This window comes from Lepus europaeus, chromosome 14 (genome assembly GCF_033115175.1).
Source record: "Lepus europaeus isolate LE1 chromosome 14, mLepTim1.pri, whole genome shotgun sequence".
NCBI classification, from domain to species: Eukaryota; Metazoa; Chordata; class Mammalia; order Lagomorpha; family Leporidae; genus Lepus; species Lepus europaeus.
In genome coordinates, this window is record NC_084840.1 from 17,579,807 (window position 1) to 17,606,300 (window position 26,494).

At 53.3% G+C, this 26,494-nt stretch overlaps 1 protein-coding gene and 1 non-coding gene across 5 annotated transcripts in view; both read right to left on the reverse strand.

Moving 5' to 3' along the window:
- Positions 1 to 26,494, reverse strand: part of LMOD1 (leiomodin 1) — a 51,620-nt gene that overhangs the window by 19,176 nt on the left and 5,950 nt on the right. The window contains exons 3-5 of one of the 4 annotated variants that reach the window (XM_062211589.1): positions 26,326 to 26,486; positions 24,473 to 24,549; positions 21,671 to 21,974 (exon numbers count right to left, since the gene is read on the reverse strand). In XM_062211589.1, coding sequence (XP_062067573.1) covers positions 21,671 to 21,974; positions 24,473 to 24,507 — 339 coding nt within the window. In that variant the 5' untranslated portion in view covers positions 24,508 to 24,549; positions 26,326 to 26,486. Of the gene's footprint in view, positions 1 to 21,670; positions 21,975 to 22,748; positions 22,907 to 22,949; positions 23,187 to 24,472; positions 24,552 to 26,325; positions 26,487 to 26,494 lie in introns of those variants that run through there. The other 3 variants (XM_062211591.1, XM_062211588.1, XM_062211592.1) reach the window with 3 other exon arrangements.
- LOC133774023 (U6 spliceosomal RNA) lies at positions 23,915 to 24,021 on the reverse strand. Its single transcript, XR_009868004.1, has one exon. It is a non-coding gene; the product is annotated as a U6 spliceosomal RNA (small nuclear RNA).

Below are 26,494 nucleotides of genomic sequence, written 5' to 3' on the forward strand. Positions count from 1 at the left end.
AAAAGAGGCCGGCGCCGTGGCTCAACAGGCTAATCCTCCGCCTTGCGGCGCCGGCACACCGGGTTCTAGTCCCGGTCGGGGCACCGATCCTGTCCCGGTTGCCCCTCTTCCAGGCCAGCTCTCTGCTGTGGCCAGGGAGTGCAGTGGAGGATGGCCCAAGTGCTTGGGCCCTGCACCCCATGGGAGACCAGGATAAGCACCTGGCTCCTGCCACCGGAACAGCGCGGTGCGCCGGCCGCAGCGCGCTACCGCGGCGGCCATTGGAGGGTGAACCAACGGCAAAAGGAAGACCTTTCTCTCTGTCTCTCTCTCTCACTGTCCACTCTGCCTGTCAAAAATAAAAAAATTAAAAAAAATAAAAAAATAAAAAAAAATAAAAAAAAAAAACAAGTGAAAAGAAATTTAAAAGTTTTAAAGTTTATCTTTTACACTGACACTATCATTCCAGCCTGACCAGAACTCGCAGAACTCTGGTTCTGCTGTTTAAGGGTTCACTGTCCTCTCAACCTCAGATGCTCTGCAGTCTCTGCCCCCTGGACCGGGCTCAGTCCCAGGAAGAGCCCAGGGGCCCATGAGAACCCCCCCCGGGAGCCACCAATCAGCATCCAAACGCACCACCCTCCAGTCTACGTCTCTACCCTGGCACTCAGCCATCGTGGGAGGCTTCTGCAGGGTCTGCCTGAGGTCTGTCAAGGGGCCTGGGATGTGGAGAAAGAGGAAGTGTGTTGGCGTCCAGGCCAGCTCCACCCACCACTGACTCCTCCTGGGTGCTCTGCCCCAGTCAAACAATACACCCTGCGCTCCCCTTTCCCAGACCCTGTGAGTTGTTCTGGAAAGTTCCCCCTTTCATGCTGCAGGGTCACTACAACTCCCAAATGCAGCTCTCTTTTAGCATCCAAGTTCCTAGGAGACTCAAGCTCTTCATGAGCCAGGCCCAGGAGATGGGAACGTCCTTGGCCAGCTGAGAGACGAGGCTGGGGTCTTCCCTTCTGAGGCCAGCTGCAGGGGTCAGAGGCAGGGGAGAGCTGAGCACTAAGCTAAGGCCAAGTGGGGGGCAGAGCTGGTCGTTCCACTGTGGCGGGAGAAAGGGAAGCCAAGATCTAGGGGGCAGCGGGGGCAGCAATGAAGGACGTCACGTGGCCTCCACGCAAGGCAGGGCCCAGGGAACACAGACCTGGGGGCAAGGCGTAGAGGCAGTGCACTGGGCACAGGAACCAGAAAAGGAGCTTCTCAGCAGAGGGCACACAGCAGGCAAGAGCATGTGACTTGCTGGAGCACGGCACAGCCAGGGACGGCCGAGGTCTTTGGAACTCATATGGGGCAGAGGAAGTGCTGGCGGGAGATGAGGCCAGAGCCGCACCCTGCAGCCAGGTCGTGGCTGACTTCCCACTCATGCTAAGGAGTGCGGGCTTAACCCCTCAGGCGGGAGAGAAGCGTGCAGATTTTTAGCCAGAGAAGTGGCCGTCCGACGTGTGCTTTAGAGAGCTGGCTCTGATGGATGTTTGGAGGATGGCATTGAGGCTGGGAGAACCTGGAGGCAAAGAGAGCAGTAGGAGGCTACAGTAAACCTCCAGGCAAGACATCAGGAGCTCCGGGATGAAGGCCGAGCAGTGAGCGCAGAGGGAAGGAGATGCAGTTCAGACAGCTGTGGGGCACAGTTACTAGGGTCCAGGAAGGAGCAGAGGCTGCCTCCAAGACTTCCAGTTTGCTTCACTCGGTACACAGCGATGCTTATAAGCGTGGCAGGGGACACGAAGGGGAGCAGAGCACTGGATTGTTCTGGCCATGAAAAGTCTGAAGGCCTAACAAGGTGGCACTGATAAGGATGTGATGGGGCTGGCGTTGTGGTGTGGCAGATGGGGCTGGTTCGTGTCCTGCTGCTCCACTTCCAATCCAACTCCCTGCTAATGGCAGTGGAAGTTGGCCACTGGGAGACCCCAGTGAAGCACCTGGCTCCTGGATTTGGCTTGGCCCAGCCCTGGTGGTTACAGCCATCTGGAGAGTGAGCCAGAGGATGGACGATATCTGTCTCTCTCTCTGTAGGCCTGACTTTCAAATAAATAAATTCCTTAAAAATAAGCTAAGGATGTGAGTCTCAGCAAAGAGATATGGGCTCTAGAGGTAGAGGTAGGAGTTGCGGGTGTATAAGTAGCAATGAAAACCTCAAGAATAAATAAGGTGATTCTAAAAAGTAAGTCATCAGGGAGAGGAAAGGGATTTCAGGAAGAGGAGCAGGGAAACCATCACATCATTCATCTCCTTAGAGACCAGCAAAACCACAGTGCTGTGTACTCCACACCCACTCAGCATCTCTAGTACAAAAGACGGATGATGCCAAGTGCTGACAAGGATGCCGAGAGTGCGAGACCTTCATACATCATTGGTGAGACTATGAGTGGTACAGTCGCCTTGGGAAACAGTCTGGTAATTTCTGGGAAAGACAAAACCGGGAGCAGGCACGTATTCTACCTCCCACATCAGAGTCCCTGGGTTCGATTCCCAGCTCCGATTCGGGACTCCACCTTCCTGCTAATACAGATTCTGGGTGGTAGTGGTGATGACCCAAGTAACTGAGTTCCTGACACCCATGTAGAAGACCTGGATTGCATTCCTGGCTCCTGGCTTTGGCCCTAACTGGGAAGGCCCAGCCTTGACTATTACAGGCATTTAGAAAGTGAACCAGATGGGGTTGGAGCTGTGGCGCAGCGGGTTAATGCCCTGGCCTGAAGCGCCAGCATCCCATATGGGTGCTGGTTTGAGACCCGGCTGCCCCACTTCCAATCCAGCTCTCTGCTACAGCCTGGGAAAGCAGTAGAAGATGGCCCAAGTCCTTGGGCCCCTGCACCCACGTGGTAGACCTGGAAGAAGCTCCTGGCTCCTGGCTTCGGATTGGTGCAGTTGCAGCTGTTGCAGCCAATTGGGGAGTGAACCATCGGATGGAAGACCTCTCTCTCTCTCTCTCTCTTTCTCCTCTCTCTGTATAACTCTGACTTTCAAATAAATAAATAAATATATTTTTTTTTAAAAAAGAAAGTGAACCAGAAGATGAAAGCTCTTTCTTAAAGATTTATTTTATTCATTTGAAAGAGAGAGAGATAGATAAATCTTCCATCTGCTGGTTCACTCCCAAAATGGCTGCAACTGCCAGGGCTGGGCCAGGTTGAAGCCAGGAGCCATCCTGGTCTCTCACATGAGTGGCAGAGGTCCAAGCACTGGGGCCATCTCCCACTGCTTTCCTAGGTGCATTAGCGGGGAGCTGGGTCAGAAGCAGAGCAACCAGGACTTGAGCTCTCGCTCTGACACAGCTGTTATCACAGGCAGAGGCTTAACCTCCTGTGCCACAGCACTGATCCCAAACCCTCTCTCTTGAATCAGCATAGAAGATCCTCTCCTTCTTTCTCAAATAAATAAATAAACAAAACTTTTAAAAACTAAGCCATTTCCCGACTGAAAAAAGGTTAAACATAAAGCTACCGTATGACCCAGCCTTTCCGTGCCAATATTAGAGGAGGCTTCAGAAGGCATGGACGAGGAGTATTATGAAAAAAATATGCAAATATTTCTAAATTTTTACACTAAAATGAAGTTATCTTTTAATTCCACTTTTCCCACAAACTTTCTGAAGAGCTCTTGTATATCCAACAGACTGAGAGCACAAGTGTATGCCCACGACAAATGTTTGCTCAGATCTGAACATTACACAATGTGTACAATGTGTTGAAGCACCACGATACCCTGTAAATACGAACAATTTGTGTTCCAAATAAGAAATGAAGAACGTTACTTAGAAAGTATCCAGACAAAAGTGTTCACTGCAATGTTACACACAATAACCGGAAGGCGGAAGCCACCCAAATGTCCATCAGCTGGTGAGTGGACACACACAGTGTGGAGAAGCCCCAGGATGGAACAGTATTCAGCCAGAAGGAAGAACGCAGCCCTGGTACGTGCTCCGGTATCGATGAACCTGGAGACCACAGTAAATAAAAGAAGCCGGACCGGAAAGATCACATAGGATGATTCTGTCTCTATGGAATATCCACAACAGGCAAGCCTGTAGACACAGAAAGCACATCCTAGGGTTGCAGGAGAGGAAATGAGTGAATGCTGATGGACCCAGGGTATCTGTTTGGAGATAAGGAAAATATCCTGGAATTAGGTACTGCCGTTGGTTACACAACTTTGTGAGTATGCTTTTTAAAACCACTGATGGGGTCCAGCATTGTGGTGCAGTGGGTTAAGCTACCTGGAATGCCAGTATCTCATATTCGACCTCCAGTTCTGCTTCCTATCAAGCTCCCTGCTAACATACCTGGGAGGCAGTAGGTGTTGGCCCAAGTGCTTGGGTCCCTGCCACCCACATGGGAGACCTGGTTGGAGTTCCTGACTCCTGGCTTTGACCTGAGCCAGTCCTAGCTGTTTTGGGCATTTAATGGACAGAAGATCTCTCTCTGTTCCTCCCCCCTCTCTCTACCTTTCAAAGAAATAAATCTTAAAAAAAAAAAAAAAAAAACCAACTTATCAATGAGATATCTTAGTTTTTTTCCCTGGTAAGTCTTTGAAGTCCAGTGTGCACTCCCAGTTAGGGCCACATTTCAAGTGCTCACCCCAGGGGACAGCACAGATCGGGGACAGTGGTCACGGGCCACAGGGGCCAGCTTTATTTCCCTGTTTATTTCTGTCTGTGATGAGCAGTGAGAAACCCTACGTAATAAAGGGTTTGTGTGATTGGTTCGTGTCCTTGGAAAGAGACCACAGCCTTGTCCATGGGAAGCTCGGGAAGAGAAGCTCAGGGGTGAGGGGTCAGGGGTCAGGGGACAGGGGTCGGGGGGGGGGGGGGGAGGAAGCAGGAGGCTGCTGCTGGGGGAAAGGAGTCGCCACAGAGCGGCCAGAGCTGCTTCCCGACTGTTGCTCCCCGGGGTCCCTCAGAGGGCAGCGTAGGGGCCAAGCCAGCTTAGCACACAGGTTTCCAGGGAGCAGCACAGTGGTGGCCAAACTGCCGACTGAGCCAGCTGCCAGGACAGGGCGGCACCTATCCTGGAACTGGGCACACGGTGGAGGTTTCATAAATGCTGAATGAACAAACACATGATCTCTGGCTGATTGAGGGCCCAAGGGAAGGCTGCGGGGACACGGTTTGTCTGTTAGGTTACGCACAGCTTGTTGCAACATGCAGGTAGTTTGAGACCTTCCTCTGCTACCAGCTTGCTGGGCGGCCCCCGTGAGCCTGTTTTTCTATCTGTCGAGTAGACTGAAGCCTGTCTGCTCCGTCTTCCTCCAAGGCTGATGGGAGGGTCTCCCGGGATGACCTATGTGGGGCCTGTAATGGTGACACCGACATGAGGCACTGGGCTGTGCTAGCACCATCGCCAGAGTGAGCTGGGACGGTGCCGTGCCGCGTTGCCACACGGCGGCCGAGCGCTTGCCTGTGGGCTTCTAGGTGGGGATGGTCTTTCTCTGGTTCTCTGGGGCGGGGACAAGTCCTCTGCCTGCTGAGCTGGATGCAGGAGGGGGTCTAATTGACCTCCTCTTCTTGACATCTTTCCTGAAGCTGAACTCTTCCGAGGCTGGAGCCTGGATTCTCTTTTTACGTAATGACAGTTCCTTCCTCTCGAGACAAAGACACACAGGCGCATGTGTTTCTCCATGGACACACAAGCCATCAGCTCCCTGGGGAGGGGGGGTGTGCTCTGCCTGGCACAGAGTTCATCATCAGGAATCTGATCCTCTAAAAAATAGCGTGTGTGGCCTTGAGTCCCCGGGGCTGTGAGCGTCTGCCCGGGGAGCTGCCAGGCAGGCTCTGTCTCCAGGGCCCAGGGAGTGTTTTCTGTGTTTGGCCCACAGGGCTCGGCGACGGGCATGATGCGTTAGTGCTTCTATTTATCTTCTTGCTTGGCAGCCTCCACCTCTGGGCGTGGGCATCTAGGATGAGGGAAGAGCCTGTGCTGAGGTTCTGGGGGTCTGTCTGGGGCCCTGGAAGGTGTATTCATCGCGAACCAGGTAAGTGTCCAAACATAGGCAAATGGTTCTCGACACAGCCATATGACGGACGAGGGTGATGTCCACAGAAAACGGTGTTTAGGGAGAAATTTTAATGACACAGGGAAATGTAATAAGATAAGCAAAAAAAAAAAAAAAAAGCAGGAAACAAAATACATGAGAATATACATGCACATAAAATTATCTCAGTGATGAAGGGCAAACTACATATAGATGTAAGCACTCAGAAATGTGACAATGGCCAGTATCTTCAGCTAATAAGATTATTTATCCTCTTTTCCCTGTATTTTACAGTTTGTCCATGAGCCTTCTTACTATAATTATGAATTATTTTTTGAAGAAAGTAAATCTAGAAATAGCTCACCTGTGCTTGGAGTACCCCCTCCTCCTGCCTTTAAATCAAGGACACAGGGGGCTAGTGGGTAAAGCTGCCGCCTGCAGCGCCGGCATCCCATATGGGCGCCGGTTCTAGTCCCGGCTGCTCCTCTTCCGATCCAACTCTCTGCTAATGGCCAGGGACAGCAAAGGAAGATGGCCCAAGTACTTGGGCCCCTGCACCCACATGGAAGACCTAGAAGAAGCTCCTGGCTCCTGGCTTCAGATTGGCTCAGCTCCAGCTGTTGTAGCCATTTGGGGAGTGAACCAATGGATGGAAGACTTTTCTCTCTGTCTCTCCTTCTCACTACCTGTAACTCTACCTCTCAAATAAATTAATTAAAAAAAAAAAAACAACCTTTCTGTCTCTCCCTCTCTCTGTCTGTAACTCTACTTCTCAAATAAATAAAACATTCTTTAAAAATTCTGTTCATACTAAATTATGCATCTTGTAGAATTCCATTAGGGCAGCAAAAAACAGACTAGGACAGAGAGGAAACTGTCGCTTGGTTTGTTTTCTGTAGAACTTGTTCTCTCTCAGAGGCCTGGCTGAGAAGGGCAGCTCGCTTGTCTGCAAGGACCAGGTCCCCGCCTCTGCGCCTCCTTCGCTCCAGCCTCAGGAGGGTGAGTCTGTGTGTGCCTGCCTGCAGAACCGGTGTGAGGGTACTTCAAAATCTCTGCGAAAATGGAATTGAAAGATAGGTTTATTTTGATGCAAACCATTTTTGAAACCCATGCATAGTTTTTTTTTTTCATGACATGCATTTGTCATGGATTTGTAGAAGACCTCTTGGACGCATGGATTTCAAAAATGTTTGCACTGGCCGGCACCGTGGCTTAACAGGCTAATCCTCCGCCTTGCGGCGCCGGCACACTGGATTCTAGTCCCGGTTGGGGCGCCGGATTCTATCCCGGTTGCCCCTCTTCCAGGCCAGCTCTCTGCTATGGCCCGGGAAGGCAGTGGAGGATGGCCCAAATGCTTGGGCCCTGCACCCGCATGGGAGACCAGGAGAAGCACCTGGCTCCTGGCTTCGGATCGGCGAGATGCGCCGGCTGCAGCGGCCATTGGAGGGTGAACCAACCGCAAAAAGGAAGACCTTTCTCTCTGTCTCTCTCACTATCCACTCTGCCTGTCAAAAAAAAAAAAAAAAAAAAAGTTTGCACTGAAATAGATTTATCTTGTATTTACACTTTCCCACAGACGTTTTGAAGAACGCTTCTATGCTCAGAACCTTCTAGGTCATCGTGGCCACATCTGGGCAATGGGCCTCCGACAGGCGTGGGTTCTGTGAGTACCCCGAGGAACTCTCCCTCCACTCCACAGGTGGGCTCAAGGGAGATCCGCTGAGAGCAGGTGCTCTGCTCTGGCTGCATCGCTTTTTGTGGCTCTAGAGGCAAGGCCACTGAGCTCCTCCGGCCACATTAGGGGAGGGTCTAGATGTGAGGTGCTGAAGGCCTCGGTTGGCTCCATTGACAGCAATTTCTTAATTATTAATATCCTCTGTGGCGTGTACCTGTGGCCCCAGTGTCAGGCTGAAAATGTTAGTTTGAATCTCAGATCCCTGCAGAACGGGCAAAGAGAGGAGAAAGGAAAGAGAGAAAGAGAGAAAAAGAGAAAGAGAGAAAGAAAGAAGGAAGGAAGGAAAGAAAGAAGGAAAGGAAGGAAGGAAGGAAGGAAGGAAGGAAGGAAGGAAGGAAGGAAGGAAGGAAGGAAGGAAGGAAGAAAGGAAGAAAGAAAGAAAAAGGAACAAGGTCAAACTGAAGGGGAGACAGGCCAGTGACCTTTAAACAATTCAGATCTCAGAGTGTAAGCTGTGGACTGATTTAGTTGGTTGTTTACAGAAACCAGGAGGGGAAAGATCACTGCCAAGCCGCCCTTGACCTGAAGATTTGGACACAAAATCAGATTCAGAAGAGTATCGATGAACCCACCACGACTGTGGAGCCAATCAAATGTGATAAGAATGGTGATTCCAAACTGCTCACCCTTTGCTTATTCAACTGGCGTTCGCTGAGCCAGGCCCTGGGGACCTGGAGCTGAAAAAGAGCCAGGCTGTGCCCTCAAGAAGTTTGAGAGGGGCCAGTGTTGTGGCACAGCGGGTAAAGCTGCTGCCTGCAGCTCCAGCGTCCCATCTAAGAGCTGGCTGCTCCACTTCTGATCCAGCTCCCTACTAACGTGCCTGGGAAAGCAGCAGAGGATGGCCCAAGTGCTTGGGCCCCTGCACCCATGTGGGAGACCTGGAGGAAGCTCCTGGCTCCTGGCTTCAGCCTGGCCAAGCCCTGGCTGTGGAGGCCATTTGGGGAGTGAAACAGCAGATAGAAGATCTCTCTGTCTCTCCCTCTCACTCTGTAACTTGCCTTTCAAATAAAAATTTTTTTTAAGTTTGGGAAATCATAGAAACAGCCAATGCCAGGAACCATGTGTTGTGTGCACACGGTGCGTGAAATGCCAGAAGCTGCAGATAGTGATTTGTGAACAGAAGTGATGCACACGACCTGCAGAGGCAAGCAGTTTTCTAGGCCAGGTACAGCTGAGCTGAGCCTTGCAAGAGGAGGAAGGATGGGGCCAGCACTATGGCTTAGCGGGTTAAGCCACTGCCTGCGATGCCAGCGTCCCATATGGGCATCAGTTTGAGTCTCGGCTGCTCTGCTTCCTGGGAAAGCAGCAGAAGACGGCCCAGGTGCTTGGGCATCTGCCATCCACATGGGAGACCTGGAAGAAGCTCCTGGCTCCTGGCTCCGGCCTGTCCCAGCCCTGGTTGTTGTGGCTATCTGAGGAGAGAACCAGTAGATGGAAGATTTCTCTCTCTGTCTCTCCCCTGTTTTTGTAGCTGTACATTTCAAATAAATAAAATAAATCTTAAAAAAAAAAAGAAAGAAAGAAAGAGGAGGAGGAAGGGTTAGCTGGGCATGGCAACCCAGTGAGAGGGAGTGGAATGTTCAAAGGCACAGAGGAAGCACAGTACAGCTTGCCACTTTGTTGAACCAAGCGTCAAGTATGACTGTAGCAAAGGGTACAAATGAGCAGAGTACCAGTAGCTGGAGGTGTTGGATCGCCAAGGGCCTTCTAAGCCATGCTAAGGAGTGTAAATTTGATCATGGAAGCTATGTTGAGCAATGGAAGAGTTTGTGCAGGAGTGTCAAGATCATGATTTCACTTTATAATAAGACTCTGGCAGCTGTGTGCGGGGTGGATTGCAATGGTGAGGAGAGAGGCAGAGATCCCTGGGGAGGTCATGATATTCTTCTGGTTGATAAGTGATATGGGTAGGAACGATAGAAGTGGAGTGGAGAGGAGGGAAGGGCCAAGAGAGATCACAGGAGCAGAACAAACAGGAAAGTCTTAAAACATTGGGAGAGGGGTTAGAGCAGGGTGGCGTCGGGGTGGACAGTTCTTCCACTTAACGTGTGGCCCGCAGGAGGACAAGCAGCTTTGGGGTGGAGCGGGGTGATAATGATTAATTTATTTTTAGACTAGTTGAATTTGAGACAGTTGAGGTGTCCAAGAGGCAACTGAATGATCTAGAACTCAAAATAGAGATCTAGGCCAGAGATAAAGATAGAGCCTACGGGTGGTAGTGGGGTTGGGTAAAGGTAGCCAAGGAGACTGCACAGGGAGGGCAGCCCCAGGGACAATCAAATGTGGGCGTTAGAGGGAAGAGTTGCTCTCAGAGGAGACCAGGAAGGAACAATGGGAGAGAGAAAAGGAAAACCAGGTGAACGTGGTGTCTTGGCCCCAAGGGAGATGTGAGTGCTGTGAGAGTGAGGAAGGGGTTAAATGCCACCAAAAAAGAAGTAGGATGAAGACTAAAATGCGGCCCTGGAGAAGGCCACAGGGAGGTCTTTGGATCCCTCACCCAGGCAGAGGTCAGTGCTGCCCAAGGCGACAGTGAGCGTGGATCCTGTTTCCTGCAGCTTGGCTCCAGAGGAAAGGAGAGAAGGTGAGAACTGGAGGGAAGGGGCCAGTAGGGAAGGATGCTGAGACAGGAAGGCGGAGTGCTTCCGGGGGCAGACAACGGAGGGCGGGACACAGGAGTGTGCAAGCCTGGGACAGGCGGAGGGAGCCAGGGATTGCTTGTTGCAGGAGAGAACGGAAGGAAGGTGTGCACATGCATGGAGAGAAATTCTCCGGGGACAGAGAGGAATTCAAGGGCATTCTCACCTGATGGCTTCGAGTTTCTCAGTGAAATCTGAGGCCAGGGCATCGGTGGAGGGTGAAAAGAGAGATGGGGGACAAGAGGGTTTGCAGAGAAAGGTGAACTTTGGAATAAGGTCCCAGGCAGCGATCAGTACGCGGCCCTGAGGGCCTCACTGGGGTTCAAGGGTTTTCACCCACAGAGGGACCCACAGATGACATGGCTGTGCTGTTTTCCCCACAGCTTAGGTGTAGAATAAAAATGCCAAGTGGCTCGTCTCATGCAGGCTGCGGGTGAGGAGGGACTGAGGGGCTTCGAGCATGAGAGTGGGGATGGCGTTGAGAGTGATCAAAACAAGACACCAAGTCAAACCTGGCAGGATCTGCACTGAGAGGGGGAACAGCGGGTCGCCATGAGGAGGAAGTGGGGCTAAGGACGAGCCGGGGCGGGCTGCGCCCTGAGGCCTTCATCTTTTCGAGCTGCAATGAGTAGTAGTGGGTTACAGGACTCTGCCCTGGGCTTTAGTGAAGCGTCTAAACCTTAGAGCCAGGCAGGGGACAGCAGGCAGGGGGTGTCAAAGGATCGATGGCACTCTAGGTGCTCTCCAAAAGGGGGCTTGGTTCAAAATAAGGATGATGCCTGTTTGCACCAGGCTTTCTTCAAACTTTCCTATCTGATCCTCATAGGGATTCTTCAAATCAGAAGGAATCATCCCTATATACAGAAGAAAAAATGAACTAAATCTCGCTGTGTATTCTCTATGACTCAACAGTTCCACTCCAAGACACATACTCAACAGAATGAAGTCATTAAGTACAAAAAATGGGCAAAAATGTCCCTAGCAACATTGTTTGAAACAGCTCCAGACTGGAAACAACCCAAACACCCACTAACAACGAGTTGGATAAATAAATGGTGGTCTATTCATACAATGGATACCATAGTGGTGAGAGTTTAAAAATGCCAACAACATGATTGAATCTCACAAGCCAGATACAGAAGAACACATACTATTTGAGTCTACAAAATTTAAGACAAGGCAGGATTAACCCATACATTGGAATCAGCGTGGAGGTTAGCTTTGAGGAGGAAGCGTGGTAGGGGGTAAGTATTGTAGGACTGACAAATGTTCTACTTCCAGTTCCCTTTGGGATAACTCATGAAACCTCGCCACTTGTGTCTTATGCACATATCTGGATGTGTTTTATATTTCATTGAAACATGTATTGGAGGGCTCGGGGTTGTGGCACAGTGGGTTAGCTGCCACTTGTGACACTGGCATCTTCTATCAGAGCACTGGTTTGAGTCAGCTGCTCTGTTTCTGATCCAGCTCCCAGTCAATGAGCCTAGGAAAGCAGCAAAAAAACCATCCAGGGCCGCTGACACCCTCATGGGAGACCAGGATGGAGCCCTGGGCTTCTGGCTTTGGCTTGGCCCAGTCGTGGCCATTGTGGCTATTTGGGGAGTGAACCAGCAGATGGGAGCACGTACTCTCTCTCTCTCTCTCTTTCTCTCTCTGTCACTCTTTCAAATAAATAAATAATTTGTTTTGAAAAGAAAACATATACTTTAAAATTTATTTACAAAGCAAAATTTTCCAAATACAAATGCAATTCAGACAGCCACTGAAAAGTAAAAAAGAGAGTAAGGTTTCTACGCATTAGATGCTTGTCTAGCCTCTGTGTGAGGCCACATGGCTTGTGAACAGTCAAGGTGGGCATCAGCACCTGGTGCCCCTGGCTTGGCTGGGTTCTGGGGATGGGTCTGTGTGCTCCCTGCCTCTCCTTCGGCGTGGGTGGCCTTGGGGACAGAAGAGCAATGCACGAGGGGTGGAAATCGACTGGATTTCCAGGCAGTCGCGGCAGCTGGCTGTTGTCTGTTGACTGTTCGCATGCCAGATTTCATACCCCGAGTGTTTTCGTGTTTTCTCTCCTCTCACCCGGAGACACCGAGCATCTTTGCTATGACCTGAGGCTTACTGCCGCAGCCTCCCAAGTTCCTCCCTTTCCATCCAGCCTGCACGAGTCAGCCGCGTCCTGCCCTCACCACACTGATGAGCCTGACGGCCTTTCCTGCTGCGGCTGCCTCCTGACCCCAGGGCGTTGCATCCTTTCTTCACTCCTTTCCCGATGTCCCTGGGTTTCCCTGTCTGCTGAACTGTCCCATCTGCACGTGAACATGCAGTAACAGTCCCTGTCTTAGAACAGAATCCTCAGCGTGGGCGCTGTGGCGCAGCAGGTACAGCCACTGCCTGCAACGCCGGCATCCCATGCAGGTGCTGGTGTGTGTCCCAGCTGCTCCACTTCTGATCCAGCTCCCTGCTAATGCGCCTGGGAAAGCAGCAGAAGATGTGGGAGACCCAGATGAAGCTCCTGGCTCCAGGCTTTGGTCTGACCATTGCAGCCATTTGGGGAGTGAACCAAATGGAAGATCTCTCTCTCTCTCTCTCCCTGCATGTCTGTAACTCTGCCTTTAAATAAATAAATAAATCTTAAACACACATACACGACAGAATCCTCTGGATTGCACACTGACCTCTCGATACCACCCTACTTTTTTTACTTGCCAAAACAGATTTGTCTACACTCTCTCCTGACCTTACCCACTATCCCCTCTCGAGTCAGTCTTGGTTACGGTGAGATCCCTCTTGTCACGGTCGCTTGCTTCCACTGGTTCTGTGGTTGATCGCCTGCCCCAGCAAGAACGGATGCAGTGGAAGACTCGCTCTTCCTTGGAGCCCTTTCCCCTTGACCTTGTGAAAGGACTCAGTTTCTCCCCACTCCCTTCACTGGCTCCTCCTCCTCTTGCGGTGCCTCCAAGTGTTGCAATGAAGGGCTCAGCCCCTGCCTTCTGCTCCTCTCCACTCGATCTCTCCCTAAATGGTCTCCCCCAGGCTCAAGACTCGAAATACGGTGCATGCATTGCTGACCGTCCCCCATTTCATCTCCAGCCCCAGCTCTGCCCAGACTTACAAAACCCCTGCCAACCCAGCATTTCCTCTTGAGGACAGAGTAAGCACACAAACTTGCTCTGATCGTGAACTTCTACAACCACTTCTCTGCAGTTTCCCATATCAGTAAAGAACATCAAATTCAGCCACAGGCCCAGGCAGGACAGGTCTACCTGGCCACGCTGTCTCCTCTAGGACATCAGCCATTCCTGTCTGTGCTTTCTTTGGAGGATTTCCTGCACCCTTGGGCATTTTTTTAAAGAATTATTTATTTCTTTGAAAGGCAGAATCACACAGAGAAAGGGAGAGGCAGAGAGAGACAGAGAGATCTTCTACCTGCTGCTTCACTCCCCAAATGGCCACAACAGCTTGGGCTGGGCCAGGCTGAAGCCAGGAGCCAGAAGCTTCAACCAGGTCTCCCACATGGGTGCAGGAGCCCAGGCACTTAGGCCATCCTCTGCTGCTTTCCCAGGTGCAATAGCAGGAAGCTGGATCAGAAGTGGAGTGGCTGGGACTTGAACCAGTACCCATATGGGATGCCGGCATTGCAGGTGGTGGCTTTACCCACTACACCACCGTGCCAGCCCCTCACCCTTGAGCTTTTACGTGGTTTACTGCAACACTCTGGTCTACCTTCTCCTCATTCTTGGTCGCCCATAGTCTATTGGTCTGCAAGCTGGCAGAACAAGCCTTTAAAAACCATCAGCCAGATCAGCTCACATCTCTCCCCTGCTCAAACTCTACACCGACTTCCCCCTGCGCTCCTGAAGGGCCCTCGGGAGCTGAGCCTGGCTCAGCTGTTCTCTGCCAGCCCTCCCAGCTCCCTCTGCTCCCTGTGTGCTGGCCTCTGCCTCTGCCTCCCTATGCCGCTTCCTCCACAGCACCTCTGTGTCTGCCATTCCCCCGTCTGGAAAGCTCTTCCTCCAGCCCCGCATGGCTGGCTCCCTGGACCATTCCAGGCCCTGCTCATCAACGTGGTGGGTCTCAGACTCCTTTTAAACAGTACTGTTCTCCTTTCTAACATGTATGTGTCATGTGTTACAGGTATGTTCGTTAACATGTACATCACACCCATTAGCATACAATCTCCACGAGGGCAAGGACCCTGACTCTCTTACCCATTATGTTATCCCAGCATTCATAAGATGAATAGGAACTCATATTACACTTGGGGAATTAGTGATTGAACGGAGCTCTCCTCCCTCCTTGTAAACACAAAACCTATGGATCTTCTGTTTAAAGAGATGAAGAGAACGGGGCTGTGTGGGGTTGGCGGGAGGGAAAGGAAGCAGGCGTGCAAGGCCTTTCACTGTCCCCATCAGCACATCAACACGCCAGGCCTCCAGGCCAGCACTCTGCTCAGTGCTGCGGGTAGATCATTCGTGCAGCTCTCCTACCTCTGAGCCTTGTACTGAGCAGCGTGTAGATGGACGCTGAGATGGCCGGAGCCAGATTCTCCCCAAGCAGCCTTGGCCCCTCGGAGCTTAACTCAGGAGGACTGTAGACAAGAACGCGCCTGTCTCAGAAGCTGCCCTGAGCGCCCTATGCTACCATTTTTCCAAGCCAACAACCAACTCAGGAAGGGCCCTTAATCCTGGGGCTCAATAAATTAGGCAGAGGCTCAAAGAAGCCAGGCGGCGGGGCCAGGCGGTAAGTGATTAAATAGGCCTTGCCTTCTTCCTCAGAATCAGCTCCTTGCTTTTGTTTCTCCCTTCCTCTCATCCCTTCCTTCACACCCACTGACAGTGGGCGCACCCGTGAAGACTCCAGAGTGCAGGGTTCTCCTCCTGATGTGCCGGTGCCCTCACACCTGTCCTGTCTCAGTCTCACCGGAACCCTGCCAGGCCGATGGTATCAACCCCACTGGACAGGTAGAGTCACCGAGTCCCAAGAAGCTGGGGTAATGAGATTGCACTGAGGATGCCTTTGGCTCCGGGAAGCACCCAATAAAGCTAATGCTCCTCCTTCCTTAAGTAACCACTCAGGTTGCCCAGAGCAGTAAAGGGCAGAAGCAGAATTCAAACCCTGACCTATCTGATTCCAAACATCCCTGGGCTCTCTACCTCACGCTGTGCCCTGGGGGAGCTGCTACTCTCACTGCAGACCACTCTTCCTGCTGGCAATGGCCACAGGGTCTAAGAAACAAGAAGGGCCCGAGTACCAAGGGTCAGGACACAAATATCAACCTCTCCTCCCCTGCCCCCAGGCTTGGTGCTGCTGCTGCTCCTGTGAGGTGTGTGTGCACGCATGCATGTAGATTGTGTGTTGCACGCTTGTGCGTGCATGTAGCTTGCCCTGGAGCAGCTGCTGCCGTCTGATGGGTCTTGTCCCCCAGGGTCTCTTGGAGCCCAGACGGCACTGAAGGAAGGCAGCCGAGTTAGACAAGAGCTCTGTCCTCTCCTGCCTGCCCCAGTCCAGGGACCACAAAGCCCCAGAAAGCAGCAACTGCTCCTCAGTCAGTGGGACTCACACGTACCTCCTGAGCCTCCCATCCCCCTCTCACTGTGGTCCTTGGTCCTGTCCCTCTGTCCTGCGCCCTCTTGCATTCCCCGCGTAGCCGAGCTCTGTTGCTGTGAGGAGAGAGCAAGTGGCCAGGGCCACGCTCGAGGTGAGGGGCTGGGGTAGGGCGGGGGAGAAGGCACTGATGCCTCCTCTCCCAGAATTCTTCAACACTGAAAAGGCACCGAACAGAACTCCTAGTGCTGCTGTGTAAAACAGATACCCGGTGGGCCCTGCCACCCGGTGTAAGAAACAGTCAGCTGCTTTTCCAAAGCCTGGAGGGAGGTGGTTTTCGAACTCCAGGGAGGGACTTAGGCCTGTCTCACCCCTCTGGGTGCCAGCTTTTGCCCCCCACCCCCACCCCTGGGTCAACAGGCCCCCATCACCTCTTCTGCCCTCTCCACCCTGGCCTCCAGGGCTATTTTGGGTGTGTACTACTCGGGGTTAATCCCCTTAAGCGATGCGCCGTGCTGCCCAGTGCACTCCTGATCGGGCCCAGCCCTCTGCAAAGGGCACTCTGAGGGGTGGTGCCATCGCAGGCCTCAACCCTCCAGCACTGGTGTTCCCACCCCTGTGTGCAGCCAGTGGGGAGCCAGGACCCTTGGGGGAGGGGGCTGCCGAGGTTGTGCAGACAACAGGAGGGGAAGGTCAGGAGGCTCAGGCTGGCAGCCTCCAGCTACAGGGGTGCAGGGTTTGTTTCCCAAGTCCCTAGGGAGAACCTAAAAGCGCTTCCTCCACCCCCTGGCTCAGCTGCTTGGCCCCTGGCGGGGTGCAGGTGCTAATCCCCAGCCCCTGTAACACCAGGGAGAAGGAAAGGGGAGGCCAGCTGGAGGCTTTCTTTCCCACTGGGGAAGGAAAGAACACAGGAGTTGACCTGTTAGGATCTGGTTCCTGCAACCTGAGCCAGGGGCAAGCTTTAGGGAGCTGCAGCCACGCACTTGCCCAGGGGCTCTGTCTGTCACCTGGGCTGAGGGAGCGTGCCCAGGGGACCTGGGTGGGCTTCATGCTAGGCAGAGAGGGAGAGAAGCTGGGGTCGGTTCTGCCAAGCCCCAGCCCCCTGCTAACATTCATTTAACAGAGGCTGAGGGCCTGCCATGAGCTGGGCCCTGCGGGAACATTTACCCTCCAGAACCACACACGCTGCTGAGGGAGACAGCCAAGAAAGCAGACACAGAAAAGGGGTTTCCTGGGGAGGGGGAGAGGGAGGCAACAGAAAGGTATCGGTGGGAATGCTCACTCAGGGTCCTCACCTTGCCTGCAGGTCAAGGAGGACTACCTGGAGGAAATGGTACCTGAGACAGGAAGGAGAAAGAGGAGTTGACCTGGAAGAGGGGGGAGGATGAAATATTCATGAATGAGGCAGCAAACGGCCCCGACAGCCCCTGGAGGAGTCTGTCCCACAGAGGGAGAAGCAGCCCAGGTCCCTGCGACGGGCCAGACCCCTGGCACAACAGCCTCACCCTTCCCAGGGAAAGCCAGAGCTGGCCTCAAACTGGGACTGCCTCCTACTCATGGTTTATATCCATTTTAATTTTTATTTATTTATTTATTTATTTTCAGAGAAGGAGAAAGAGAGAGAGAGATGGAGCTCCCATTCGTTGGTTCACTCTCCAAATGCCTGCCATGGCAGGATTGGGCCAAGACCAAAGCTGGGAGCCAGAACCTCCATCCAGGTCTCCCACGCGGGTGGCAGGGACCCACCTGCTGGAGCCATCACTGCTGCCCCTCCAGGGGCTGCTTTAGCAGGACACTGGAGTCAGGAGCCAGAGCTGGGATTTGAACCCAGGCACGCAGATAACGATGTGGGCCCCCAATTAGCGTTAAACTCCAGGCCAACCTGCCCCTCTGTCTACCTATTAGAACATTTTTTATTAGGGTGACTTTCAAATAAAGGAAGGTACTTCAAAATGCTTATGGAAAATGGAATTGAAGGATGAATTTACTTGACGCAGACAATTTTTGAAATCCAGGCGTAGTATTTCCCAAGATACACATTTCCCACACACTTTCTGAAGACCCCCTCAAGTACACAGACGTATACAGAAAACAGCAGAGATTGGCCAGCGCCGTGGCTTAACAGACTAGTCCTCTGCCTTGTGGCACCGGCACACCGGGTTCTAGTCCTGGTCGGGGTACCGGATTCTGTCCCGGTTGCCCCTCTTCCAGGCCAGCTCTCTGCTATGGCCCGGGAAGGCAGTGGAGGATGGCCCAAGTCCTTGGGCCCTGCACCCGCATGGGAGACCAGGAGAAGCGCCTGGTTCCTGGCTTCGGATCAGCAAGATGCGCCGGCCGCAGTGGCCATTGGAGGGTGAACCAATGGCAAAAAGGAAGACCTTTCTCTCTGTCTCTCTCTCACTATCCACTCTGCCTGTCAAAAAAAAAAAAAAAAAAAAAAAAAAAAAAAAAAAAAAAAGAAAGAAAGAAAAGAAAAGAAAACAGCAGAGACAACAGTACGATCAGCCCCAACGGACCTGTCACCCTGCTTCCACGGTGCCTGGTCTCAGCTCACACGGCCCCGTTCATTTCAAAGCAAACTGACCAATCCAATCAATTCTCGCCATACACATTCCAATATTTGTGTCTAAAAACTAAAGAACCTTTCTAAAGTCTGCCCACAATGCCACTATCACTCCTGAGAGGAATTAACAGAAATTCCTTAGTATAATCCAGTATTGAGCCGGCATTTGCTTCCCCTAATCCATACTTGGTTGTGTTTTTTTAAAAAAGATTATTTATTTGAGAGGTGGAGAGAGAGGAGCTCACCCACGCCCCACGTGGGCGGCAGGGACCCATCACCCTGCTGCTTCCCGAGCTCTGCATTAGCAGGAGGCGGGGCCAAGCTCTGATTTGGGACACAGGTGTCGGACCCGTGTTTTAACACCTGGTGGCCTCCACACCTGGTTTTAACAGTCATGTCCTACTCAGCCACTGCTGCCGCGATGACACATGGCTCCAAGACACTTCCCTGGTGCGTCCATGAGCCTCTCACCGGACCAGGTCTTCAGGACAAGGACTGGCACTCCTGGCCTGCCTGTACTCTGGTGTGGCAGAGGGGAGGAAGTACAGATCCCAGTGTCGGCAAGGCCACTTTCCCACTGTGTGACCTCACTGAGGCACACTTCCACATCTGTGTAATGGGGACAAACATGTCCATTTCCCAAGAACTGAAGACTTCCACAATAGAACAGGAGAGAAATGCGCTTGGCATGGAGAGGGCTCTCGGAACGCCGTCCCTCCTGGAGTCCGGGGAACTGACCCACAGTCACTCTGTCCACCCGCCTTCCAGTTCCCGCCGTCCCTCCTGGAGTCCGGGGAACTGACCCACAGTCACTCTGTCCACCCGCCTTCCAGTTCCCACCCTGCAGTGAAGGCCTCCAGGGTGCAGGCCACTGCCAGTCCCACAGCACCAAGGCTGCAGAGTGAGGTGGGAACTGGCTTGTTGACTGCCATTGAGTGAACCGACAGGCGGGGCTTGAACAGGGCGCTGAGCAGGGGAGGGGCTGGGCAGGCGCAGGACACTTCTGGCTCCTTCCCCAATTCACGGGTTCCCAAACAAACTTGTCCGATCACAGCTGCCGTTTATGGCTTATGATCCACCAGGCTCTCTGCGAAGGGCTTCGCCTCCTGATCCCTTTTGTTTACACACCAGTCCTGCAGTAGGGCCACGGCTATGCCAGGCTAGGTAACCTGAGTGTCAGCAAGAGACACAGCACCAGAGCAGGGTTCGCTGATGCTTAAATCCAAGTGCATTACCACACACCCACTATTTTGTTAGTGGTGCTAAAGATGCCACTTTTTAGGGCTCATTCCCAATCACCCAGAGTCACAGAACGCACCCACACTCCGCCCTCGGACTGGCCCTGTACATAGGATGTATACATGCACACACACACACACACACCATCCAGTCCTTGAAAGCAGCGCCTTGTACACAGGATACACACGCATGTGCACACACACATACACACACATACACATGCCACCCACTCCTTGTACACACCTTGTACACAACAGCACCTTGTACATAGGATGTGCACGTGTGCACACACACTGCCCACTCCTTTACTGTCTACAGAACCAAGTGAGTGCCTGGCAGGGGTGAAGAGGCAGGGGAGAAGCCCCTGCATTCCCAGGCTGAGGACAAGGCTCACGAGCTGTAGCTTCCAGCAGTCAGGGGTCCCCCACGCTCTCTGGGGCCCAGATGTCTTGCTCTGTGAGCGAGTGTTTTGTTGGCCTTCCACCTTGGGGAGGGGGTGAGGGTATCTGAGCACTAGAGGCCCCTAGACCCCAGGGGAAGTGAGGGCCACACTCCCCAAGTGCAGGATCTGGGCCCGAAAGCAGGTGCGTTTTTCCTTTCTGTCTGTATTTTCCTGGTGGCTGTCCTGAAGTACCAGCCCTCACGGTAAGTCCCATCATTTTTTCCCTTAAATGTCTTAGTATTTATTCATCGTTATTACAGCTGCATCCGCGGCAACCACCTTGCCCACAGGACAATAAATTCCTGAGCCTCCTGGCTTCCCTCACCCGCTCCACTTTTGGCCAAGCCTTAAACATGGGCCCAGGGGCAGTGGGGACAGAGCCAGAGTTCTGGCTCCTCCACTCCCTGCCTCGGCCCTTCTATCCTCCCCATCCCTTCCCACCCCTACTCTCCAAGTCAGGGCTGTGTCCACCCCTGGGCACCCAGCCAGGTCCCACATGAGTTCCAGCGGCCAGTGCTCCCGCTCTCGGATGCTCCGGGGGATGCACACACCAACCAGAGCGCTCTGCCTCAGTTTCCACAGCAGTAAAACTGAAGACAAGATTCGAGACTGAACTTTGTCTTACAAGAATTCACAAGTGACGGATGAAGTACGAGAAGGGGGTGAGTGAGGAAGAGGGCCCGTGGAAAAGCCCTCGTGTTAGCCACAACCCACTCTTTCCCATGGACAAAGGCAGCCTGCAAAGTCAGGCCCAGATGGAGGCTGGTCTCACCCATCTGAAGACAGCGTACGCATGAAAGCCGGGGTGAGAGTCACAAGTCCTCCGTGCAGCTGCTGGACCGGGCAGATGCTTCCAGCACCCCCCTGCCACTGAAGTGGGGCTGTCCCCTCAGGAAGCTCCTCTAAAAATGCCAACAAGGACAGCAGCCACAAAAGCCCCCGCCTTCCCTGGTGTAAAACAGGCTGTCAGGTGAAGACATGGGCCTTGGCGCACAGACCCCGGGCCCCGTCGGCCCGGCTCTGGGAAGCCCACCTGGCTATCGCAACAGCCAATGTGCCGTGAGATGCCCGCAGGGCCAGAGGGGCCTAGCAGGGAGTCTTGCTCTCACAAGGGAAGGGTTTTGCTTTGCCTTCTTGGGAGGCTGGCAGGGGGCCACAAGCATTGTCCTTGCCCTTCGCCCCTCTTCACAACAGGACAGCCTGGATGCGAAGGGAATCAGAAGGCATGGAGGGACAAGGATGGAGTCAACCTGGAAACAAGTGCTTCCAGGACACCTCCCCACTCCCACTCTACGAGTGACCCTATGTGATCCTGTGAGCCCCCAACACGGCCAACTGCTTATACAACAGCCCCTGGAGGGAAGCGGTTCACACTGCCCATCTGGGGGCATTCGCTCCTTTACCAGCAAGAGCTGTTCTGCTGATGGGAAAAGCATGGTAGTCTTGGAGTCAGGGTCTCCAGCCCTCCCCCCGCCCCCCTCCCCCTTCCCTCCAGGGCTGTGCTCACTCACGTCCACGGACATCTCCCTCTGAATGAGCTTCTTGGTCTCCTTTTCACAGAAGTTGAGCATGGCCTCCCGGTTGTATACGCCCGTGGACTGCTTGTCCGTCTGGTCTCTCTGCCGCAGCCCGACGGGAATGCTCCCGTCAGGGTCCACCACGTCCAGCTCCTTCTCCAGCTCCTCCATTTCCTCGGGGGACAGCGTGGACAGCAGGCTGTCGATGTCAGGGTCTTCGCTCACCTGCCGGCGATACTTGGCTACCTTCGACATCTTGGCAACGTGGGCTGCACCTCTTGCCTGGGACTCTGGGGTCCTGGGGGGCAGGGCAAGGAGAGGAGTGAGCTGCTTGGGATGAGCCAAGTGGGCCTGGAGCAAACCCCCAGCTGGTCGAGGACGGCTGCTGCTCCTTGGCCCTGCCACCCTGCAGGTGCTGAAGCGTTCACTGGACACACAGCCTCCCGGTAGCCCAGGGCTAGTGGACCCTGGCTGGTGTACCCAGCAGCCAATCAGACGTGACAGCTGTCCAGCCCTGAAAAGAAGAGCCAATCCCCATGCTGGGGGCGGGCCAGCCTCGCTGTCAGAGCTGTTTGAAACTTGAGGACATTCCAGGCAATCTTGGAGCGCTGCGTGACCAAATTTAGTACGGAGCAGTTTAGCCTTTTAAAGACAAGGGGGCCACGCAATGAGAAAAAGATACAAAAATGCAGAGGCTGGCAGAAGCAGATCACAGCCTCCGAGAGCCAGAAAAGCAGGGACGAGGCTCCGGGCGTTTGGAAGGTGGCCAGCCCAAGGCATGCCCCACTCAGAAACACGTTTACTTCTCCATCACTGGCTGGATGTCCCTGTGGCCACTGTGGTCCTCTGACCCCTTTCTAGTGAGTTCCGTGATGTGCTCAGGGACTCCCAGGCAGTAACAGCTCTGGGAAAGATAACTCAGCAGGCGGGGTTGTTACTAGTCCTACCCACTAGCCCACCTACCCACTCCCTTCTGCAAGAACGTGGACGCAGAGCACCAGCGCTCTAGTCCCCTCTGGTCCCTGGGAGAGAGGGAGGGGTGGGGAGGGGAGGAACTCTTTCCAGTGTGTACCGAAAGGGAGAAGCAGCAGGCTGTCCTGGAAGACAGCAGCATCCGTGGAAGTCAGGAAAAGCTCAAAGGGCTGTCAGTGCCCTGCAGCCTCTCGGAAGAGGGTCTGGACCTGCCTCGGTTCTCGTCGGCTTCCCGCCCTGCTGGGCACCTGCACACAGACCTCCTTCACAAGCACTGAGGAGCCGGCAGGCTGCCACCCACGTATAAATCCAGAGCTGGACATCGCGTGTCTTCAGAGAAACATAGCTCTGGGTGGCTGGGAGAGATACTGTTGCAAAAGGTCTGGCACGGTTCACAGAAGGGCTTTCCACTGCTCATCCATCATGCCGCGAGCGCCAGTCACAGAGACATTCGATCTCCTGCCACAAAATCTCTTCTAGAAGCCCTGGTGTAATCCATCGGGGTAGACGCTTCGATCTTTCCTGGCCTCTTTCCATCCTAAGCCACAGAGAGACAGTCACTTGATCAGCATTCGCTGAGTCCAGGGGTCGTCTGGGACTCAAGCTGGCCATGGCATTTAATGCTCACTCGTCCAGCTTTCGGTAAAGGCTGAGGAGGGGAATGGTGCTGCCCGGGGGTCGGGAAGGCAGAAGCGAGTCGGGTGGAGCTGAGCAGGAGCTGGAAGAACCCTGGGTGTCGCCATCCTCCAGGGTCCACATGAGGGTCAGTCAGGAAGCATTTATTTGCCAAGTGCCTACTATGTGTCAGGCATAGTTCTAAGAGCAAGGGATATAACTGAAGACACAAAACCTGTACGGCCCCTGCCTTTCTTGTGACTCACATTCTATCAGTGAAGACAGATATTAGACAAATACTTCTCAAATAATTCGTTAAATAACTGAAGGGTGAAAAACACATCCAAAGAGAAGTAGAGAGGCTGTGGGGAAACTCACACAGCAGGGGAGGCTGGTACTAGGGACCAGTCAGAGGGGACAGTTCAGAGCCTGGGCTCTGGAGGCAATCCCCAGTAAAACAAGGCCCACCCTGTGCCCACCCTGTAGACTGCTGTGAGCGCTGAGCAAGGTCACGCCATGGAAGCTTCAGGTGTCAGCCTGCTCCCAGGCCGCACGGCGGCTGTCAGAGACCGCCATTGCCCACACTGACTCGGGCCCTCGGCGCTTTTTTCCCTGCCGTACCGCCTCTCCCATCTTTTTCTTTCTTTTTTTTAAAATATGGAATGCTTCACGAATTTGCGTGTCATCCTTGCGTAGGGGCCATGCTAATCTTCTCTGTATCGTTCCAATTTTAGTATATGTGCTGCCGAAGCGAGCACTCTCCCATCTTTTTCTTTCTTTTTGAAGATTTATTTTATTTATTTGAAAAGGAGAGAGAGAAAGAGAGAGAAGAGAGAATCTTCCATCTGCTGGTTCACTCCCCAAATAGCCACAATGGCCTGGACTGGGCTGAAGCCAGGAGCCAGGAACTCCATCTGGGTCTCCCACATGGCCAGCAGGAGGTCATCATCTGCTGCCTTTCCATACACATTAGCAGGAAGCTGGATTGGAACCAGGCAACCTGGACTCAAACCAGTGCTATGTTAAGGGATGCCAGCATCCCAGGCGGCAGCTTAATCCACTGCAACACAATGCCAGCCCCCATCTTTTTGTTTCAGCAGTAACCACCTCCTCCCTCCCTCCCTCCCTCCACCTCTCTCTCTCTCTCTCTCTCTCTCTCTCTCACACACACACACACACACACACTCACACACTCACACATCTTCTTACCTGATTCTTATCCATTCATCTGTACACTCAAGCATTGATTCAGATCTTACTATGTAGCTGTAGCCCCTTGCCAGGCACTATGGGAAGAGGGATACAAAGATCAGTACAACATTGTGACTCTTTTTTTAAAATATTTTCCATAGCTTTTTTTTTAAAAAAGATTTATTTATTTAAAAGTCAGAGTTACACAAAAGCCAGAGTTACACAAAAAGAGGAGAGGCAGAGAGAAAGAGAGAGAGAGAGAGAGAGACAGGTCTTCCATCTGATGGTTCACTCCTCAATTGGCCACAATGGCTAGAGCTGCACCGATCCAAAGCCAGGAGCCAGGAGCTTCTTCCGGGTCTCCCACGTGGGTTCAGGGGCTCAAGGACTTGGGCCATTTTCCACTGCTTTCCCAGGCCACAGCAGAGAGCTAGATTGGAAGTGGAGCAGCCGGCTCTCAAACCGGCACCCATAAGGGATGCCGGCACTTCAGGCCAGGTATTGGATGCCGGCACTTCAAGCCAGGGTGTTAACCCGCTGTGCCACAGCACCACCCCACCCTCCATATACTCTTAAAGATGTGCAATTTCATGACTGTAAGGCAAAGTGAGGCAAGCAAGGGAGGTACAAGGAGCTAGTAGGAGCCAGACAGAAGGCACATTCAGGAGGAGAGTCAGCATGAGCCTCCCGGAGGGCACAAGACCTGCGCCGGCCTTGGTGAGCTTCCAGTGCAATGTGCAGGTGCAGATGGCGCTGGCTCCCTGAACCCACCAGAGGGCCCCCCCCCAGCCCACTCCCCTTGGGTAGGGCAGCACCCTCCCCAAGTCCCCTGCCCCCTGGGCCCAGGCAGCTCAGCTGTCACTGCTGCCCAGAATGGGCACCACATCAGGGACCCTGGCTCTGGAGCCCCTCCACCATCCTCCAGGCCCTAGTTACTGAAGGCAGCTCTCTTTCAGGTTTCCAAAGACTCTACTTTCTCAGGGTTTCTGCCAAACATGTTTGCCGCTGCTCTAGAGAATGCAAGTGCCCTCCTCAGCCCCAGGATCAGCCCTGCCCGGCCAGTCTCAGCAGCCTCTCTTCCGGGTCCAGCTGTCTTGGCCCCAGGAACACATTCAAAGAATAAAGTCGCAGCTTCCAAATTTAACCAGCAGGACTGGGGCCTTCTAGCCACAGGATTCTGCACACAAATCCTTGCGTCTTCTCTGCTTGCGTCTCACAATTCCAAACCGTGAGGCCCAGAGGCCCAGGCTTCCTGAGCCTGCTGCTCACAGACCTGGAGGTCTTCCCCTGAAAGACACCACTGCTGGGGCCGGTGCTGTGGCCGAGCAGGTTAAACCTCCTCCTGTGGTGCCAGCATCCCATTCGGGTGCAGGTTGGAGTCCTGGCTGCTCCACTTCTGATCCAGCTCCCTGCTCACACCTGGAAAAAGCAGTGGAAGAAGGCTGGGCCCCTGCCACCCACGTGGGAGACAAGGGTAAAGCTCCTGGCTCCTCGCTTCGGCCTGGCCCAGTGTTGGCCGCTATAACCACCTGGGGAGTGAACCAGCAGATGGAAGGTCTCTTGCTCTTGGTTTCTGTCTGTCCCTGTAACTCTGACTATCAAATAAATAAATAAATCTTAAAAAAAAAAAAAAAAAAACAACAACAACCAGAAAGAATCACTGCTAGAGCTGGAGGATGAGGAAACACAGAGCCCAGCAAATGTAGCCACTTCCCGCCTCTGTAACCGGGGCCCTGCTCCAGCCACGGCCACCCGAGAGAAATGTATATGGAGCGTCAGGGGGCGCTGCTTGGTCATTTCTGGAGGCAGAACACACACAGTTGTGGCCAGCGGGATGGGAAGAGAAGAAAAGGGAAAGAGAGCCCAAGTACCCGTCAAAATCTGTGGTGGGAAGAGGCAGTGGGACAGCAGGGATCCGGAACCAAGTTAACTGATGGGCAGGTGGCTCTCCATGGGGCAGAAAGACCCCAGCGAAGTCCCATTCTCAGCAATACGGGGTGACGGTACAGGATAACAGAGAAGACCACAGGTTCTGGAATC